Raw genomic sequence first — 20069 nt, forward strand, 5'->3', positions numbered from 1 at the left:
TGGCTTGGTTTGACATTGTGGAGGCTTGCCGAAGGTTCCCTAACTTTTGAACCTGCAGAAGTAGACTGAAGTTGATGTTTGTGTGTGCTTTATTTTACAATATTAAAAATGCCTAGCTTTGGATTATTTCGGTCAATCTGGACGTAGGACGTAAATGTATGTGACTGGTTGTCTTTTTCATCTTGCCAATGCCACTGCTTCAGGTTTCCTCAGAGGCAAATATTCCGGCAAAAGCAAACAAGCAAAACCCACCCCAAGCCACTTATTTGAAATTCATGAGTTCCTTCAAGTCCGAACTCCCACGTTTAAGACTTGTGCATTAGAAAGGGGGGGCTGTTTCTGTGGTTCACTAATAAATAGGCAAAATGCAGTGTTGTGTAGGAAAAGAAGCATTTGCCCAGTAGCTTTCATTCTTAAACAGACAGCCGCTCAACTTTGCTCTAAAACTACCGTATTTTTCACTCTATAAGATGCACCAGACCACAAGACGCACCTAGTTTTTGGAGGAGGAAAACAAGAAAAAAAATATTCTGAATCCCAGAAGCCAGAACAGCAAGAGGGATCGCTGCGCAGTGAAAGCAACAATCCCTCTTGCTGTTCTGGCTTCTGGGATAGCTGCACATCCTGCATAAGACGCACACACATTTTCCCTTACTTTTTAGGAGGGAAAAGGTGCGTCTTATAGAGCGAAAAATACAGTGATTTGTTAGATGGTCAAACATGAAGGCTATGCAGTCCTCTGATTGCATTGTCCCACGAGGAATCTGAGGGAAGTATATGTTATTAAATACAGGCATTGTATTTGTTTAGAGAAAGGTAGGTATTGGCAAAAAACCTCCATGCTAGGTCTTGGTAGTGCATTGTGTGGTGCTTGAATATTTTGATTGTATATGTCTATTGTTTAAAAGTATGGATTTCAGGCATCTTTAATATCTTTAGCCAAGGCCTTTTTAAACAGTTTAAGCAAGTGGACTAGGGGATCACTTAAAATTTGAAGTCTTCTGTTATGTTACTTAAGAATACGAGTCTACAAAAGACCTGCGTTCTAGCATACTTCGCAAGCTGGTTGGTATTTCCATATGATCATCTCAGTTTCTTAGATCAGTCATTTCCATACAGGGGCTCAACCTTCACCACCGATTGAGGGATTTCGCAGAAAATCTTACTATCACTTTGAATGTCAAATATGATAACGCTCATGTGGAAAACATGGAAGGATAACATCATGGAGAGTGCAAATTAGTGGAGATAAAGTTTATAGTCCTATACACACTTATCTGGAAGTAAGTCCCATTGAACTCAATGGGGCTTACTTTTTAGTAGATATGTGTAGGATTGCACCATAAGCCTTATCAGTGACTACTAAACATATGGAAAATGGGATGTTGGGCTTGCTAGTCCATTGGTCTGCTGCAACACCAGATTAGACTATGTTCTTTATCTTTCTGGACTTTATTTTACTGTCACTATACATTTGAAGGTATGGTGATAATGCCCCAAGTCTAAAGCTGGGGGTTTGGCTGTGTAAAATTGAGCTGGAAAATGAACCAAAGTGTGAGAGTTGGGTGGGAAAGAGCTGATTTTCACCCTTTGTGTAAATATATGCATATTTAGATGTTGCATCCGCTAAGAGAGATTGACAAGATCCTGGGACAACTAATGGATGGGCTGAAGCAGTTGAACCTGCACCGATGTGTCAACATTATCTTCGTTGGTGATCATGGTAATTATTTATTTTATTTTATTTTTCAAACTTTATGCAAAAGTCTCAGCTATTTTTTTTCCTGAATATCTAAAGGTATCCAGTTAGCAAAAGATGTCGAGGGAGTGTTGGTAAATGAGAGAGCTGCTTCTTCAGGAGTCATTCGAATTCCAGCGTGTGTCCTCATGTTTTTAAGACATACACATATTGTCATGTCTTCAGTGGAGAATAGGGAGAAACATGTGAAATGAGTGCAAACACAAATATCTAAAGGAAGGAAGAGGATGAGGTGTTGTCTTGCAGTGGTTTGTTCCCACTTCAGGCCTTCTGAAGTCTAGTCTCATTTGGAGATTTGCATTTGACTTTATTACATTTATCACTAATGTGTTAAACAGTTTGCTGAGAGATGAACTACTGAAAGGTTAAAAGCAACAACAAAACAATCCGACCGAAGAAGGATAGTTCAGATGTCACCCGCCTGAAGTGTTCACTGCTTGTCTCGCAAACCTATTAATTTAGTCATAAGAACTGAGATTCTCCTTGTGCTGCTGGAACAACTTTTGAAACAAGCCCACACAATACGAGTTCAGTCTAGGACAGAGATGATGGCTATCTAATTCCTTATTTGAGCATAGGTTGTTGATGGGTCAGGGCTGCAGCCCCCAGAAGTGAATGTCAAAACCTGTTTGAACTTATTCTAGGCAGATAGGATGACCTCATACAACTTTTTGATTCTTTAAGTTTTGGTGTGTGTGTGTGTGTGTGTTTGTGAATTCTTTTTACTGAAGTCTGGCCAGGGTAATGTGCAATCAATCATTTCTAAGAAAGAGTATGACAAGTATAAAGACAGACAAGAATAACACCAAGAAGCTACAACTGTAACTACAGTAACCTTGACAAGGTTGATAATTTAGTCATGAACCTCAGGTGTATTAAGCCACCTCTTATCGCTAACAGGTGTTTTGTAGGGCCATTTTACTTTTAAAAGCCAATGCATTAGTATTTTCATTGTTCAGGTTGCAGCCTTAAGTATACGTTCTAGAGAGAAGAATCATGCAAGTCAGTGGAACCTAAGTTCTGAGTAAACATGCTGAAGATTAGGCTGCAAGTCTCTGTTCTTAAATTTGCTTGAATTCCTTAGCAGAGGTTTACTGTGCTTGTCATAGTTCTTTGATATTCTAACTGCGGTTTATTTCTAAGCCCAATTTTATGCCTTTATCTTCACTGCCATCACCGTCTTGGCAAAATCTTAGACACTTCTCAGTGGTCTTATTTATGACTAGGGGTGTTCTCAGGGAGGTTGCCATTGGACGGGGGGCACATGCTGTGAAGTTAAAGAAGTAAACTGTTAAGGGCTCCCAGAGTCTTAACCTCTCCATCAGTTTGCTCTCAGGTAACAAATATTGATGCTGGAGTCTCCCTACCCCCTTCTAAATCATGTTTCTTGGTACAGGGATGGAGGATGCCGCTTGTGAAAGAACTGAATATTTAAACAACTACCTGTCTAATGTGGATGACATAATTCTGATACCAGGAACACTGGGGCGCATTCGTGCCAAAGCTAACAGCAACGTCAGATGTAAGTTGATCTTAGCAGTGTTCACCTTGCACCTTTGCATGTGTCCCGATATATATATACTTTTCCTGCTGCCAGAAATGATGTTAGTATGAAGGTAACACTCTTGCTGAGAGCGATCTTGTTTTAAGAGACACTTCCTAACTCAGGGATTTTGAGATACCGGTGATGTTTAAAGGTAAAGGTAAAGTGACCCCTGACCATTAGGTTCAGTCGTGACCGACTCTGGGGTTGCGGCACTCATCTCACTTTATTGGCTGAGGGAGCCAGTGTACAGCTTCCGGGTCATGTGGCCAGCATGACTAAGCCGCTTCTGGCGAACCAGAGCAGTGCACAGAAATGCCATTTACCTTCCTGCCAGAGTGGTACCTATTTATCTACTTGCACTTTGGCGTGCTTTCGAACTGCTAGGTTGGCAGGAGCAGGGACCGAGCAACGGGAGCTCACCCCGTCGCAGGGATTTGAACCGCTGACCTTCTGATTGGCAAGTCCTAGACTCTGTGGTTCAACCCACAGCGCCTCCTGTGTCCTACCGGTGATGTTTAGGAATGACAAATTCCCTATTTATTTTCTTGCATTTATCTTCCACTTTACTTTCTCCATGGAACACAAGGGGGCACACATTTATTTCTCGGATGATTGCCAATCCCAGTACTGACCAGAACCAGACTTGCTTAGTTGTAGCAAGCCTTGAGTGCCTTCAGATCATAACCTGCTGTCTGTTGTTTGACAAGGAATGGGGAACCTATAGTCTAACAGGTGCTGCTGAGCTACAACTTTCATATATAATATAATATAATTTATTATTTATACCCCGCCCTTCTGACTGGGTTTCCCCAGCCACTCTGGGAGGTTCTTAATAGAATATTAAAGACATTAAACAAACATTAAAAACTTCCCTAAACAGGGCTGCCTTCAGATGTCTTCTAAACGTCAGGTAGTTGTTTATTTCCTTGAGGGTGTTCTACAGGGCAGGTGCCACTACCAAGAAGGCCCTCTGCCTGGTTCCCTGCAACCTCACTTCTTGCAGGGAGGGAACCGCCAGAAGGCCGTCGGCGCTGGACCTCAGTGTCTGGGCTGAACAATGGTAGCTGTGCTGGTCAGAGCTGATAGAATCAGAGTTGGAAAGGACCACAAGGTTCATGTCACCCAACCCCCTGCAGTGCAGGAATCCTTTGTCCAATGTGGGGCTCGAACCTACGGCCCTGATATCGAGATCCTCATGCTCTACATCAGTCATTGGTTGTTGTAGTTGAGCAACATTTGGAGAGTCACAGGCTCTCTATACCTGTCCTAACAGGTCATTATAATATTTCATCCAGTGGGTTGGATCTATGGAGCTGAGAGTAGAAGTGTCGGGAGCAGCTGGCATTATTCTGCAAATAGGCAATAGTCCCCACAACACTATAAACCAGTAAGTTTTAGAGTACCATATTTTTTGCTCTATAAGACTCACTTTTCCCCTCCTAAAAAGTAAGGGGAAATGTGTGTGCATCTTATGGAGCGAATGCAGGCTGCGCAGCTATCCCAGAAGCCAGAACAGCAAGAGGGATTGCTGCTTTCACTGCGCAGTGATCCCTCTTGCATTTTTGGCTTCTGAGATTCAGGATATTTTTTTTCTTGTTTTCCTCCTCCAAAAACTAGGTGCGTCTTGTGGTCTGGTGCGTCTTATAGAGCGAAAAATACGGTAGTTATCCTTACACAAGTAGAACATCATCCTGCCTTCTTTGTTTCACTATTCTTGCGCAGTGCTCTAGCACAAAGCATCAATGTTTCTTCCACAAGCAGGAGACCCCTTCCACACATCTAAATGCATGGTTTGGATCCATGCCAGAATGCAAAATAAAAGCATTTTTAATATGAAAGCTAATTTTTGTTCTGAAAACTTTTTCTCTAGCTCAAGGTTCAGTTGATTTCTCTCTCCCCCCCCCTTTCTCCAACAGATGATCCAAAAGCCATCGTTGCTAATCTCACAGTAAGTATTTGCTAAGCACACACTCTTGTGGCTTCTAATTATGGGCTGAGCATTTACAATGCTACTAACATGGAACTTGGTCAAGAGGATGCTGATCAGATCATCATAAAGCCTCCTAAATAGGACCGTTCATGGGTGTGGAAGAAAGCTCATCATGATTTCCACTGTTTTGTTGCTGCTAACAGATTTTTATAACTTTTCTGGATAACATGCACCAACTTAATGCCTTAATTCTCTGAACACAGTCCCTTTATCCCATCCCTTTGGGAATGGGAAAAAAAAACCTCTTTTCCAAGTAAATATTTTGCTAGTACTCCATTGAAAGAATTGACATCTCTGTTTTTAAAAAGTGAAGAAGAAAAAAGAGTTTCAACTTGGAATTTGGATCTTTGGGAAATGGAAGTCATCTCAGCATTGTGTTAACACAATTTCTTTCCACCCTCAGCTCCCCAATCTTAAAGATTCTGGTGGAAGAAATTAAGCAAACAGTCTACAATTCACTGCAGTCAATTGCAGATGACAAACTCTCAGAGCCCAAACTGTGGTGGTTGTATCCAACCAAGTTATACTCGTAGGAGACCCATTTAAATTAATGGATCTAAAGTAGGTATGCCCACTATTTTCAATGACTCTAACATTGGATTTGGGTTGTAAGAAGGCTGCCATTTCCCTCCTGCTCTTTCTTCATCACAACTGGTGCTGTTTCTGTTTTGCCAAAGTTCGGTTTCCACCCAACACGTTTCTTTTCACGTTGCTGCCTGCTGTTTAGTGTCACTTTTGCAACTTACAAATTTAGCATAATCAGTTCTGTAATTATTTGCACACTGTTCATTTCAATGTGAAGGAAGCATCAAAACAAAGTAGAAAAAAGTCATTCATTGTGTATCGTCCGCGGGCTTTAAAAAAACCATGGTTTTCAACAAATACAAATTGTATTAGCTGGATTGATACCGATCATATTCACTGGATTAATTTCCTTTCTAGACCTGGGATGGTCAATTTGTGCTTCTGTTTCCTACTGGAATTCTCTGGCATCCCTACATTAGATGTTACTGTAGGTGTTTGGGTCATGAAGTCTCAGCTCGCTGCTTATGTGCCTGTAGCCTCAAGTTAAGTTCTCACCTGACCATGGGTGTTTGGCAAGCCTGCTGCCTGAAACCCTGTGGAGCTGCTGCCAATCAGAGTAGACAGTACTAGTAAAGGTAAAGGGACCCCTGACCATTAGGCCCAGTCGTGGACGACTCTGGGGTTGCGGCGCTCATCTCGCTTTATTAGCCGAGGGAGCTGGCGTACAGCTTCCGGATCATGTGGCCAGCATGACTAAGCTGCTTCAGAGCAGCACACAGAAACTGTTGGAATTCTGCTACCCGGTCATCGGTATGTGCCTATTTGATCAGGCACCGGCTGAATTCCTTAGACCTCCCTCCGGCGACTCCCGGCAGGATAAACAACACGAGGTCCGTTCCGGCGATTTTCCTCAGGCTGTGAGGAAAACACACCAACTGCTTCTCCTTCTCTCCTCCTCCCTGCATATCCCCAGGGAGGGGAATCAGACACAGACAGTAACGTATCTACATGTCCTTTTATTTGTGTCTTTTAGCAGTCATCCAGTAAAACATGTCTGCTCTCTTCAACATACAGAGAGAAAACTCAACCCATGTACATCCTGTACAGGTCATATGACAAACCCACTGAGCTAACATCCGGTGCTCAGTACAGAATGGACTGCCCCTTTGTTCCCATGGCAACAGTCACAAACATCCTGTTTGGCTTTCCAGCCACAAGCAGCAGACGGTGCTGCCTTTGCTTGCTGCAGCCTTGGTGCTTTAGAATAACATCCTCCCCCTAAAGTATCAATGCGTGCTGCGAGCAAAGCGTCATCCAGAGAAGAAAACAAACAGTTGTTATATTTATAACATTCCCCTGTTGTTTCAGTTCCACCCTTGGAACTACCCGCCACTGGTTTTACCAATGTACCTCTCTGGTTGTGTGACTTCCAAGGAATGAGTGCTTCTTCATTACCTTGGTTAACAGCTCTCTGTTGTGCCTTTGTCTCTGACTCAGACACAGCTTCAATCTGACCTTGGTCATTTACAACAGCAACAGCTAAGTAAGCAAACTCTTGTGAATACCTCTTGGGTGGTACACCCTTCGTTGCTCTCTCAGACCTACGTAAGAGGTGTTGCTCTTCATTGCTTTCTGGTTCAGCCTCTGAACTCTCTGGAGAACCAGTACTAAGCTTAATCAGTGGTTCGTCCTCCTCTTCTGAGGGTCTAGTCATTGTGTGAGACTTCCTCTCAATGACTGTGACAACTGAGCTGTCTGAGCTATCGCTGTCATCATCAGTACTACTGAACTCAATAAAATCAACATCATCATCATCATCAGAATCATCTTCACCTGTGGGAAATGTGTGAACAATCACTCTCTCCTGTTCAGGAGCACTCTCTAGAAATTTTGTGAGAATCACCTTTCCAGATTCAGACAAAATTACTCTGTAGAGACCCTTTTCATAACCCACAAAAATGCCTCTGGCATTCTTTACTCCACCTGGGGTTTCTGTTCTCACATGAGACCCAAAAACCTTGAAATGGGCAACAGAAGGTTTTCTGTGGAACAGTTTCTCAAAAGGAGAACATCCCAACTCTTTTGAAAACTTTCTCAACCAGGTGTAACAAAATGACATTAGCGATTCAGCCCAGTACTCATGTGGCAGATGTGAACTAAGCAATTGCGCATGCATTCCCTTTTGCAATTCTTTGTTCACCCTAACACAAACACATCTATTCCAAGCTTCTTCGGAAGCTGCAAGTTTGTGTCTTATCCCTTTCTTCTTCAGGAACCTCTGGAACTCCTGTAAAAGAAAAATTGGCTTCTCATCTGTGCAAAGACAATCTATGTCAGCATCATGCATATTTTTAACCTTGTCACAAAACTCTTTAAACCTTTCTAAGGCTTCTTTCGGTCTCTCCAAAAGATAAATCCAGACAAAACCTGTAAAAGAATCAACACATATTAGGTAATACTTTGCATTGCCTCTAGATGGTTCTAAAGGACCAATCACATCAGCATACACCCGCTGAAATGCTCTTTTGCCCCTTGAGGTGACCTGCTTGACGTCTTTCTCAGCTACACCTGCAAAAGAGATCATGTTAGAATCACAAGAATTACATTTCATGTAATCACTTTGATCAAAAGTCAACAAATACAGTCCATCTTTCTCTTTGGCAGAAAGATACAACTCTCCATCTTTGTAGATCTCGCAGTTCTCATCATCATAGGACAGTTTCAGTCCCTTCTTGGCAATCTGCGAAACGCTGAGCAGATTAAACTTCAATTCTGGAACCAAATAAACATTGCTTATAGTCAAGTTCAGACTTTTAAGATACACAGTCCCAATTCCGGTCGCTTCCAGCTCTTGACCGTTGGCTTGTTGTACAGTGAAGCTTTGCTTCTTAAACGTAGAAAATAGACCTCTGTGTCCTGTCATGTGAACTGTGGCTCCAGTGTCTAGAACAAAGAAGTTTCCCACCTCTGGTGTGGCTTTTAGCGACATCAAAGCCTTTGCAGTCTTTGCCTTTGGCTTGGTGTGACCTTTGTCAGACGCCTCAGACTTTGTGGAGCTCGCCTTAGCTCCTTTCTTCCGACGTGGCTTCGTACAGTACCGTTGTAGATGCCCAGTCTGGTCACAATTGTAACATCGGACAACGTTCATAGCTACAGCATCTCCTCCAGTAGCTTGAGCAGTGGGGGTGTTAGAACTCCGTTCTTCCCTCCCTCTGTCCTTCACGTCCAGGGCGGCAAGTCTGTCATGTTCACAAAGAACCACGGCAAAGACCCTCTCCGACGTGAGATCAGCTGCTGGGAGGGACCCCAGCTGACTGGCAACCGTTTTGTAAGTCCGATTCAGGCTGTTGATTACCATGAAGCAAAACACTTCCTCCTGCAGACGGAAATTGCGTTCGACCATCTGTTGACGCAGAAATTTCATTTCCGTCAGGTGCGCTTGAACATCTCCATCAGGCGCAAGCCTCAGGTTGGTCAGCTTCTCAAAATACAGCAACGCTGAAGAACCTGCATCTCTCTGATGTGTCCTTCTCAGCGTGTTCCAAACATCTCTCGCGTGCTCTAAGCCTTGAATGTGTATCAACTGCGAATCTGACACGCACAGAATTATAGCAGTTCTGGCCTTCACATCCTGTGACTCCCAAGCACGCGTTGGTGCTGCTGGAATGGGATTTTCAATCACCCCAAACAGTCTCTGATTCTGCAGCAGGGCCTTCATCTTAATAGACCAAGATGCATAATTGTCACTGGTCAAAAGGGGCGGAGAAGGCAAAGCTCCCCCCTTCTTGGCATCCATTGTGAGTCCTTGCATTGACTCTTTAAAACACAAGCCTCTAAAATCCAATAGCTGGCTTGTTTACACTCTGTGCACCTGGCAGCTCTCAACGCTGGCTGCGTTGGAAATTTCCAGGAGCTCCTCAGCCTTTGTAGTGAAAACATTCTATTGTTGCTTTCACTTCTCCTCTCTGAGGATTAGCCTTCACTGAAAGGCGTCGCTTAGCAACAGTACATTCCAATCCCTTGGAGAAGAAACCACAGGAATGTTTGGTATGCGGTTTCACTTTTAACCGGAGCCGTTTCCCATACGCTGCTCCCTCGAAGCAGAGAAATAACTCAATTTGCTTTCACTCTTCTAAGCCCGAAAATCACATACCTGGGCTCCGTGGCTTTTGCTTCAGCTTGCTCTGGTCAGCTTCTGGCTGCAGAGAATCAGCCTTCTCACCTCAGGTCAGGCATCCATGGAAGCCACTTCTTGATGCAGAGGTCGATGGATCGTAACCATCCTCTGCTACCAATGTTGGAATTCTGCTACCCGGTCATCGGTATGTGCCTATTTGATCAGGCACCGGCTGAATTCCTTAGACCTCCCTCCGGCGACTCCCGGCAGGATAAACAACACGAGGTCCGTTCCGGCGATTTTCCTCAGGCTGTGAGGAAAACACACCAACTGCTTCTCCTTCTCTCCTCCTCCCTGCATATCCCCAGGGAGGGGAATCAGACACAGACAGTAACGTATCTACATGTCCTTTTATTTGTGTCTTTTAGCAGTCATCCAGTAAAACATGTCTGCTCTCTTCAACATACAGAGAGAAAACTCAACCCATGTACATCCTGTACAGGTCATATGACAAACCCACTGAGCTAACATCCGGTGCTCAGTACAGAATGGACTGCCCCTTTGTTCCCATGGCAACAGTCACAAACATCCTGTTTGGCTTTCCAGCCACAAGCAGCAGACGGTGCTGCCTTTGCTTGCTGCAGCCTTGGTGCTTTAGAATAACAGAAACACCCTTTACCTTTCCGCTGGAGTGGTACCTATTTATCTACTTGCACTTTGATGTGCTTTCGAACTGCTAGGTTGGCAGGAGCAGGGACCGAGCAACGGGAGCTCACCCTGTCGCGGGGATTCGAACCCTAGGCTCTGTGGTTTAACCCACAGTGCCACCTGTGTCCCGACAATACTAGTATAAGTGGGCAAATGATCTGACTTGATATAAGCTTTATAAGAGATAGAGGGTGCACTGCTATTAAGTAAGGGTAGGTTTAGAAAGGGTTCCTGCTTCTGGCAGCAGAGGACTTGGACAATGATCTGCCATTCCCTGTTATAAACTCCCTGGCTCAGTTGGCAGAGCATGAGACTCTTAATATCAGGGTCGTGAGTTTGAGCCCTGGGCTGGGCAAAAAGGTTCCTGCACTGCAGCGGGTTGAGCTTGATGACCCTCGTTGTCCCTTCTCCAACTCTGTAATTCTGTGTTTCAGTGCAGGAAGCCTGACCAGCACTTCAAGCCATATTTGAAGCACCAGCTCCCTAAGCGTTTGCATTACGCCAATAACCGAAGGATTGAGGATATTCATTTGCTGGTGGAAAGAAGATGGCATGTGGCCAAGTAAGCAGATGTCTTCCTCCGCTTACGACTTTTTGCCTTTCGAGATTTCCAATGAACTAGATCTAACGCCTGTAAAAAAAAAAGCAGTGAATTGAGCTTGGTTTCTTATCCATAGCTAAAGAAACCAGCCATGTCTGTATCAGTAGCTGTTGACATACAGAATTGCTGCATGGTTACTCATTAGTCTCAAAAAGAGAGTCCTATAGAGAATTATAAAAGCGTACATCTTGCAAGCTGGACTCGATAATGTTGAAGAGTTTCCTATAATTTTTCTTTGATTTCTTTAGCGGCACAACTATAACAGTATGAATGATCCTCAGAATTATAAAATAATATTGCTTAGACCAAGGTTGCAATCCTAGCCTTGCTTATTTGTGGTTTACTTGTGAGTAGCTGTTGCAAGGATTGCAGCCTTAGTTTTTCAAGAGTTGAGAAGAGGTTTCTCGCTAAAAAAAATTCTAATGGTGTGTTAGATTTCCATTAACATTTAACTAGGGTGTCTATCTGTCTGTCTGGGGGCAGGTTGATTCAGTTCACAATTAAAGTTGAATCTTTCAAATCTGCAGTTCCCGGAACAATATGGAAACAGAAATGCAGCTGTCCTTTGAAATTCACACTTATCTGAATTTTTAGCTGCCCAATCAAAAGAATTTTTACAGAAATGCATATATTAGCAAATGAAAGCAAATATATTGGTGAAAATAACATGCAAAAACGTGTGGTATTAGGATAAATTGCTTGCATATATACACATGTCAAAACTCCATACAAAAGCGTGTGGGTTGGGTTTAAATTCGCACAAAGATGTTGAAGAATTTTCATGAGTTTTGGGTTTTTTTAAAAATTGCAAATTGCTGCAGAAATGTGAAGAACTGAATTTGAATTGAAAATGAGAAACAGAGAGAGAGTCAAAATTAACAGATCCTTTTATCTCTACCTTTGCGTAAATAGTTTGTCTTTCTGCAATCGGGTTATTTCCAGACGAACTGCTAATTGAACATTCAACCTGATTTATTTGCACAAAGTTTATCCAATGGTTCCACAACCTTGCATCAAGCCTTTGTTATCCCACATTTTAGTGCATTGTTGCATCGTTCCCCTTGCTGCTAAAAGTTAGGTTTGTGGGGGGTTTTGGTGGGGTTGGGGAGCAGGCTTGCTGCACAGCCAGGCCAAATCCGCTTCGGTCCTGCAACCTGAATTTGCTGTGATTGAATCCCACCGGTAAAAAAAGTGGCAGTCTATAAAGGTGCCCTCCGTGGGGAACTGAACCTTAAGCTGCATTTGAACTCCTTTGTGGCAGTAAAAGAACAACAACATATTCTTAAAACCTCTAGGAGACCTGGAGATGTGTTTAAGAAAATATCAGGAAAATGCTATTTCCATGGAGACCACGGCTACGATAACAAGATCAATAGCATGCAGGTAAGCGGTAGCAGAATACTTGGAGGTGGCGTGGCAGGTGTTGTTAGCACAAAAGTAACGTTCCTGAATTAGCTTAAAGGGTAGGCAGAATGCTTTGTCTCCCAGCCGGATAGTAATATTGCTCTCTCTGCTCATTAGAGGTTCAGAGGGGTTGTGTAGTTCCGCTCTTGGTGCTAAGCAGCACAGAGCTGAGATTGGAAATGAAGCCTCTGGCTACTGTTTGAGATGAGAAGCCGACATTACCTTCCTAATGCCTATTCCAGCACAGGAGTGGAAGTAGGTGGGAAGTCTCAAAGTAGAAGGCAGCATTTCCAGACGTTTCACTCAAGCACTGGAGTGGACAAGGCTGGTTATGGGGGGTGTTTGTGTGTAGGAGCATCTTGCTGCTTGTGTTTGTGACAGAGGGGAGACTACAGGTCTGGATCCAAACTACAAGAAAGAAGATTCCACCTAAACATTAGGAAGAACTTCCTGACAGTAAGAGCTGTTCGACTGTGGAATTTGCTGCCAAGGAGTGTGGTGGAGTCTCCTTCTTTGGAGGTCTTTAAGCAGAGGCTTGACAACCATATGTCAGGAGTGCTCTGATGGTGTTTCCTGCTTGGCAGGGGGTTGGACTCGATGGCCCTTGTGGTCTCTTCCAACTCTATGATTCTATGATTCTATGGAGAGCGTGTGTGGACATTGTGTGTTTACACGCAGACACGGGCCACAAGCAGCTGGCACGTGGCCCTCGGAAGACTGGGTTGAACATCAGTGTGGCCCTCTAGACAGCCGCTCCCAGATTACAAATTGCATTTGGCCACAATGACGCTACTGTTTCTTCTTTTCTGTCTTTGTCTCTCAGACGGTCTTTGTAGGCTATGGACCTTCGTTTAAATTCAGGGCAAAAGTGCCTCCTTTTGAGAATATAGAACTTTACAATGTGATGTGTGGTAAGTGGAAACACTTCTTTCTTTCTTTCTTTCTTTCTTTCTTTCTTTCTTTCTTTCTTTCTTTCTTTTTTTCTTCTGCTCTAGGACCACATTTTTCTTTTGAGCAGTTCTGTTCCAGGCTGAAGAGCAGAATCCTATATTATTGCCTCTCGCAGGGCGATCTGCCATGCTTCCTTAACTCCTGTTGCTCTGCCCCAGCTCCTGCCAACCTAGCAGTTCGAAAGCACACCAGTGCAAGTAGATAAATGGGTACTGCTGCGGCAGGAAAGTAAATGGCGTTTGCGTGCACTCTGGTTTCCGTCACGGTGTCCCGTTGCGCCAGAAGCGGTTTAGTCCTGCTGGCCACATGACCTGGAAAGCTGTCTGTGGACAAACACCAGCTCCCTCGGACAGAAAGTGAGATGAGCGCCGTAACCCCTTAGTCGCCTTTGACTGGATGTAACTGTCCAGGGGTCCTTTACCTTTACCTTAATCTTAATCTTAACCTTAACCTGCCCTTCAGCAAAAGTGTTTTCTGTGTGGCTGACTAATAATTAAAATTCAGATAATATCACAACGGCCAGGAGTAAAACATGGTGGCCAGGTGGAATTGGCTTAAGCAGAGATTGAAAAGATGTTCACCTGATGCTGGGAAGACGGTTTCTGTCTCTCTGCCCATCTCTCCATAATCTATCCCTTTCCACACATGCCTTGAGGCATTGTGTGACATGTAATAAAAACAGTTAAAAACTGCACAAGCAATAACACCAGATGAATTTAAAAACAATGCGAAGTAACACCCATGGCAGAAAGCTCTCCTAAAGAACAATTTCCTGGCGCCACACCTTAAGTTCCTGCCTCGGGAGACAAGGGGCCATTCAGTTTGCAGTCTTGAAAGTGCCACAGCGAGCTGCCATGCGGAACTTAGTTTCATTCTATGCACCTTCCAGATCTCCTTGGATTAAAGCCTGCTCCTAACAACGGGACCCACGGAAGCTTAAATCACCTCCTGCGGAGCAACACGTATAAGCCAGTCATGCCAGAAGAAGTTACTCGGCCGCTCTATCCTGTGGCTACAACACCTTCGTCTGACTATGACCTGGGATGCACCTGTGAGGACAAGGTAAGGCCGTGGGAAGCTCTGGCTACTGGGAAGGTCCACCAGGCAATCGCCTCTGCAATGTCTGAAATGCTTCAGGGTGACCAGTGTGTAACGTGACCTGACAAGTGATACGAATCATTCTCTCCTGGACCGCCATTGAATGTGTCTCAGGCTGCTTGTAGTAGGCTGATTTTCCCCCTTGCAATGAGTAATACTCTGAACTGGTCTCCTCCCTGCCACTGCTGATAACAACAACAACAACAACAACAACAACAACAACAACAACAACAACAATTTATTTATACCCCGCCCTTCCTGCTTAAAAAACCGGGCTCAGGGAGGCTAACAACAAATTTAAAACACTTTAAAACACTTAATTATAAAAGCAGCATAAAATACAGTATAAAAACATGAATAACAATAAAATTCAAAATTCTATTAGATAATCCCCAGGGCTAGCTGGCTGAATTAGTCCTACTTGGGCCAGTGAGGAGGCCAGGGGAGAATTAGCTGTGGGGTTTCAGAGTGGGTGATCTTCATAAAAGGGGAGGGAGAGGGAAGAGAAGAGAAGGGAGATAAAAGACCAGGCTGAATTCAAATTAAAGGTCAGGCGGAATAGCTCTGTCTTACAGGCCCGACGGAAGGAAGTTAAATCCTGAAGGGCCCTAGTCTCATGGGACAGAGTCTCATGATGATGAGTAGGAGGCAGAGAGCAAGTTCCACTCCCTAGACTGGTTGTAAGGAGATGGGCGCTGGCTGAGGTTGATCTTGCTGGGTCCAGTAGCACCCTGGAACCCAAGAAACCTCCAAGCTGTACCCCTTCCCCGGGAACCTCACTGAGTTTTTTTTCAGTTTTTCTCCCTTAAATAATACATGGAGCTGAAGGAGGTAGATGGAAGAGTGATTCTCTGTCCCGCTATCCTGTTTCAGCTCTATGTGCCTTTCAATGATCAGGTTAATTCTACTGGATCTGACTTTCACCCAAGTTCATTGGGAAAGTGTTACCTGTGTGTGTGTTTTTGTTTCGGTGGGAGCAAGGGAGGCGATCAAGGGGATGGGGAGAGTAGTCACAAAAGCAGCTGGTGCTGAAAAATCCAAATGTCACAGTAAGCCCCCAAAGGTTGGTAACCCTTTGGTTTTTAAAAATCCAAGCCTTTGTATGTTTTTTGCTGCAAAGGGAGCCAGTTTTCAAATGCTAAGATGATGTGGCATGCAGATTCCTGGAGAGATGGGGCCTGGAGTCTTGCCTAATGAAAGGTTCATGCCCGTGTCCTGCTATAAGGAGGACTGCAGGGCAAAGCAGTTGACTTGACTGCAGCTTGAACCTTGCACAAATCCATCCAACCCATAAGATCAGTCTTCTCAGTTTAGCTGCATGGATTGGCCTGGGCATCCTACCAAGGAGAGGACTGTTCAGACACTCATCAAGAGAAGACCTTAGACAAAGAACTGAGCGGATTTTTTATAACCCCTTTTGATTTGGCATGCATGCAGAACTTTAGCAAATTCTTTCTTGTCAGTAGTTGCTGGCAAAGGGGTATAGCAGAGACGTGTCCTTACAAATTAGGAAATCTTACCCAGAGCCCTTCTGACAGGACTAGTCTTGCTTTGCAATGTAAATATTGAGAATGGGAATAAGAGAATGTTCTCTTAGTCCAGCTGCCGATCTTTTAGTTCAGCTGCCAATCTCCTATGTGCTCTCTCTGTGTGCTTTCTCTTTTTTTAATAGAATAAGTTGGACGAACTCAATCGGCGTCTTTATGTCAAAGGAACGGAAGGTGAGGACACGGGGGCCAACTCCGTAAAATGAACCATTTTATTTCTCATGCTTAGCTTACTGCCAGTTTAACATGATAATAAACCAGCCAGCATCTTGTACGTTTCTAACCAGGCAAATTTTGCTAGAAGTTGTTTAGAGAGCATATGTACCCCTTACCCAAATCCCTTGCTATCTTTCTGGTCCCTTCTCTTCTGCCACATTTAATAGCTGCCGTGGCTGTGGTGCTATGGTGGCAGAGATCATAGCTGTGCCTGATTATTGTGGTTTGGAGGAGTTTAATTTTATAGGGATGTGGGTGGCACTGTGGGTAAACCCTCAGTGCCTAGGACTTGCCGATCATATGGTTGGCGGTTCGAATCCCCACGGCGGGGTGAGCTCCCGTCGTTCGGTCCCAGCTCCTGCCCACTTAGCAGTTTGAAAGCACTCTTAAATGCAAGTAGATAAATAGGTACCGCTTTATAGTGGGAAGGTAAACAGCGTTTCCATGTGCTGCGCTGGTGCTGGCTCGCCAGCTGCAGCTTTGTCACGCTGGCCACGTGACCCGGTAGTGTCCTCGGAACGCGTCGGCTCCCGGCCTCTAGAGCGAGATGAGCACGCAACCCTAGAGTCGGACACGACTGGCCCATACGGGCAGGGGTACCTTTACCTTTATATTTCTTTGCAAAGTGGCTTTTATACATTTATAAAATGTATGTGTTGTATTGTGTGGGTCCCAAGCACAATCTTCTGTATGTTGCAGATAACAAGCACCTCCTCTACGGTCGCCCAGCTGTTCTTTACCGTACAAAATACAGCATTTTGCACCACCACGACTTTGAAAGTGGCTACAGCGAAACATTCCTGATGCCTCTCTGGACGTCCTACACTATTTCAAAGCAGGTGACTGTTTTCCTGAATCTCTTAATGCATCCTATCAGACACATCATGGACTCGGCTGGATTGGTAAAGAAAAAACAATTTATGCATGTCATATACACGATATAACACTGTGCCACACACTGTGGTGTGGAGTCCTGTTTTTCTCTACCTGTTTTCCCTGTTTAAAATTACAACACTTTAAACTGAAACACTTCTTTGATGTGTCAAGATCCAGCCCATGTTTAAGTGGTTTTCCCATAGTAAGACAGCCCTTTGAATACTAATGGACCTGCATGCAGCAGGAGAATATATTTTTCTTCCATACAGTATTACATTTGAATTGTGGACCTTTGTGCCATTGCCAAAGTCCTAAAGGCGAACATTACAAATGAGCAAATAATGAAGGCATGTTTTGCACTGAGAGAGATTATTTGGCACGATTGATTTGTACAGCACCATCTGTGTAGGCAGAACTGTGAAGGTCGTCCTCTGGCCTGAGTAGCCTTTAGTCCACATTTTCACAGAGAAAAGGAGAAGGGAGGAAGGGAGGACAGAAGCAAGGAGTAATAGGGAGGGAGCTTTTTAAGGACACAGTGCCATGCAAAGGGCATATTTCCACCTTGAGGGTTTTTTTTAGGATGCCTTTTGTTGTTTAGTCGTCTTAGTTGTGTTCGACTCTCCGTGAACCCATGAACTAGAGCATGCCTTGGAAACTCTCACTTTCTTCTCAAAGCTTCTCCTTTTTTATGTCCATGGAGTTTTCTTGGCAAAGTGGTTCTCCAGGTGGATCACATTTAGTCTAAACTCTCGTCTACGACCTGTCAGTCTTGGGTAACCCTGCATGGCATAGCTCAGAGCTTCTTTGAGTTATTCAAGCCCCTTAGCCACAACAAGGCAGTGATCCATGAAGGGGTTAGGATGCCTACTCGGGTCCAAAACACAGGAACAGCCCATCACGTGTGCCCTGATCACTAGAAGGAGGATCCCATTTACTGAGCCAGACCATTGGCATAGCTGGCTCGGTATTGTCCGCACTGATTGGCAGAGGCTCCCCAGGGTTTCAGGCAGGGAGTCTTTGCCAGCCTTACCTGGGAGATCCCGGGGATTGAACCTGGGACCTTCTCCATGCAAAGAAGATGCTCTGCCACTAAGCTATGGCCCCCTTCCCCCAAAGGCTACCCTCCATCTTGTAAGCAGAATGCAACTGAAAGGGTTTTCCCTTCTTGGAAGCATTTAGCTAGCAACTGCCTCTCCCCTTATGAACCAACACATGGGCCCTGCAATCATCCTCTGAGGCCCTTCTCCATGTGCCTCTTCCATGAGAAGTCCAGAGGGTGGCAACACAAGAATAGGCCTTTTCTGCAGTGGCTTCCTGTTTGGAGAATGCTCTCCCTAGAGAGGCTCATGGGGCACCTTCATTGCATACCTTTAGGCTCCAAGCGAAAACATTCCTCTTCTCCCAGTCCTTTGGCTAATTAAAGAATCTATGGCCAAACTCTCTCTCTCTGTGTGTATTTGGGGTGGGGTATCGTTTTTGTTTGTTGCTATGTTACTCCCCCCCTTCATTTTAACATTGTAAACTGCCCTGTGATCCTTTGATGAAGAGCAGTATAGGGATCTGATAAATGAATAAAGTTGTGGGTAACAGGATTCTGGGTTTTCAGTCTAATCCAACAGAACTCTCCTCCTGCACTCCAGGGTGCGAGGTGGGGATTGGGTTTGCATTGCATATCTAAGTACGAAACATGCAGGAGGATAGGCTCTTTTAAGAAGTGGTGCACTTGGGTCGGTCTTTTTCTGAACAACAATGGAAGAGTAGGCATTAGAAGGAACTCCCTCCCTTGGAAGATTGGCAGTTAAAGATGGTTGAATACGTGGAGTTGGCAAAGCTGATGGGGAAGATCCGGAATCGGCGCGACGAACTGTTTCAAAAGGACTGGAGCAAATTTATATTTTATTTGAAAGAAAATTGTAAACATTTTGTAGGTTTGACTTGAAACCTACTTGACTTGAAAACGTTTGTAGGTTTGACTTGAAATGTTTCGTGATGTGAAAATAAGGAGTTGATTTACATATAAGAGGGTGAATGTTAAAAGTAGATATAAGGCAAAGAAGTGTTTATAGAAATGCAATGAATTTGTTAAAGATATGTGGAAGTCAGAAGGAGGGAGGGGAAGGAGGTTGATGCTCGATTTGAGCAATATTTTTAAGTTATGGATTTGTGTAATGAAAATGAAATGAAATATGGAAAACTCAATAAAAAGTATATTTTTTTAAAAAGGAAGAGTACCTGCTAGGGGATCCAGAAGCTCCATATTTTCCTGCTGAGAAATTCTGAATATTAAGCAGCATGTAAGAAAATGAAATAAACAGGAGTATTTCTCCTCCTCCTCCTCCTCCTCCTCCTCCTCCTCCTCCTTCTTTCAATGCAGGCAGAGGTGCCTGGAGCCACAGAGCAGCTGGCCAACTGTGTGAGGCCTGACCTGCGCATCTCTCCAAGCAATAGTCAGAGCTGCACGGCCTACAGAGTCGACAGACAAATGTCTTACGGATTCCTTTTCCCTCCCCGTAAGTTTAAATTTGGATATAGGGCATGGCGGCTACAGATTCTGATGCTCGCTGGCCATCTGTGCCAGTCCGAATGGTGGTGATGGAACCTGAGCAGGGCTCCAAACAAGGGGAAGCAAAGGCATATGGGAGAGAACTCGCTGCTTTTGGTTGCTGCGGTTCCCACAGCTGAAGAGGCAAGCTGCTTCATAAGCTTGAGCAGCAGCAGCAGGTCTCTTTCA

At 44.3% G+C, this 20069-nt stretch overlaps 1 protein-coding gene and 1 long non-coding RNA gene across 2 annotated transcripts in view; one reads left to right on the forward strand and one right to left on the reverse strand.

Moving 5' to 3' along the window:
• The window catches only part of LOC309374270, a 251011-nt gene that overhangs the window by 229450 nt on the left and 1492 nt on the right, over positions 1 to 20069 (reverse strand). The window lies entirely within an intron of this gene.
• ENPP2 (ectonucleotide pyrophosphatase/phosphodiesterase 2) overlaps positions 1 to 20069 on the forward strand; it is a 72281-nt gene that overhangs the window by 39772 nt on the left and 12440 nt on the right. Inside the window, exons 13-22 of the mRNA XM_081919095.1 lie at positions 1615 to 1723; positions 3156 to 3281; positions 5222 to 5253; positions 11080 to 11207; positions 12542 to 12629; positions 13474 to 13561; positions 14491 to 14663; positions 16372 to 16420; positions 17162 to 17301; positions 19713 to 19848. Coding sequence (XP_081775221.1) covers positions 1615 to 1723; positions 3156 to 3281; positions 5222 to 5253; positions 11080 to 11207; positions 12542 to 12629; positions 13474 to 13561; positions 14491 to 14663; positions 16372 to 16420; positions 17162 to 17301; positions 19713 to 19848 — 1069 coding nt within the window. The remainder of the gene's footprint in view (positions 1 to 1614; positions 1724 to 3155; positions 3282 to 5221; positions 5254 to 11079; positions 11208 to 12541; positions 12630 to 13473; positions 13562 to 14490; positions 14664 to 16371; positions 16421 to 17161; positions 17302 to 19712; positions 19849 to 20069) is intronic.

The sequence above is a fragment of the Podarcis melisellensis genome (assembly GCF_964234715.1).
Source record: "Podarcis melisellensis genome assembly, chromosome: 7".
Classification (NCBI taxonomy): domain Eukaryota; kingdom Metazoa; phylum Chordata; class Lepidosauria; order Squamata; family Lacertidae; genus Podarcis; species Podarcis melisellensis.